The sequence below is a fragment of the Galeopterus variegatus genome, unplaced genomic scaffold (assembly GCF_000696425.1).
Source record: "Galeopterus variegatus unplaced genomic scaffold, G_variegatus-3.0.2 Scaffold12267, whole genome shotgun sequence".
Lineage (NCBI taxonomy): Eukaryota > Metazoa > Chordata > Mammalia > Dermoptera > Cynocephalidae > Galeopterus > Galeopterus variegatus.
This window is the reverse complement of record NW_007738378.1, coordinates 33,623-34,811: the sequence shown is the minus strand read 5'-3', so window position 1 is coordinate 34,811 and position 1,189 is coordinate 33,623. Positions and strand designations below refer to the sequence as shown.

General features: G+C 49.0%; 1 protein-coding gene across 1 annotated transcript in view; it reads left to right on the top strand.

Annotated features, from left to right (window-relative positions):
- Positions 1–612: 612 nt before the first annotated feature.
- Positions 613–1,189, top strand: part of SLPI (secretory leukocyte peptidase inhibitor) — a gene marked incomplete at its 3' end in the record, with an annotated part of 2,862 nt that continues 2,285 nt past the window's right edge. Inside the window, exon 1 of the mRNA XM_008595068.1 lies at positions 613–759. Within this exon, the coding sequence (XP_008593290.1) occupies positions 630–759 (130 nt within the window). The remainder of the gene's footprint in view (positions 760–1,189) is intronic.

Sequence of the window (1,189 nt, the reverse complement as noted above, 5' to 3'; positions counted from 1 at the left end):
TGCTTCCTCCCGGTGCCATCTTGGGCTGCCACGTTAATCCACTTGTAATGTCACTTTAAGGTGGTGTTGGTTTTTTGTTTTTTTTGTTTTTTTTTTTTTTTAAAGATGACCGGTAGGGGGATCTTAACCCTTGACTTGGTGTTGTCAGCACCACGCTCAGCCAGTGAGCGAACCGGCCATCCCTATATGGGATCCGAACCCGCGGCCTTGGTGTTATCAGCACCGCACTCTACCGAGTGAGCCACGGGCCAGCCAGGTGGTGTTGGTTTTTTAAAGGCCCAACAATTGACCTCTTCTTCCTTTCTCCACCTACAAGTCTGATGGACCTAGGGCCCCCACGGGGTTCAGGGCTCAGATGGACACCTGGATGGCCTCTTTAGCCTGGTGACCCTTTCCAGACAAACTTCTTCTCTTTCTTCCCTAGTAGTTACTCTGTTGACCTCCTTCTTGCCAGGAACAGGAAACAGCCACTGTCACCACGGTATCAGGATTTCTGGTCTCTGGCTAAGCTTGCTGCCTAGACAATAGCAGCTGGGAGGGGCCAAAAAATTCTGACGAGGACACACCCATTTGTGATGGTATAAATAATGAGGTTTGGCACTGGCCATCTGAGCCTCTCCACCTTCACCATGAAGTCCAGTGGCTTCTTCCCATTTGTGGTGCTTCTTGCCTTGGGAACCCTGATACCTTGGGATGTGGAAGGTTCTGGAAATGGTGAGTTGGAGTTGCTCTGGTCCAATCTTGGCAGCAGGGTCATAGGTGGGCGCTCCTGGTGGTGAGGGTTCTCTTCTCCAGGTTCTGATCTTTCAGCATAGTTTCAGTAGAACTTCCTGAGCGTGGAACACATGTCCAGCAGGGCTCTGAGATCTCTGAGGTCTCTGTGAGAGCTTCTGAACACCTGGAAATACTTGTATTTATTTATTTGTTTGTTGTTTGTTTGGTTGGTTGTCTGTCTATTTATTTATGTGGCTGGCTGGTACAAGGTTCAAACCCTGGTGGAGATTCTCCTTTTGCTCAGCCATCCCATCAGCGGGGATCTCACTCCCTGTGACCTCCTGCACCACACCCCCGATTCTCTGCTTTCATCTTTACTCTTTAACCTGTTCACGAGCCTCCAATCATCAATCTCTGACTTTCTCTTGTTCTCCCTTGTCTTTCTCTGTTTCTGCCATTTATTCTCTGTGCTTAT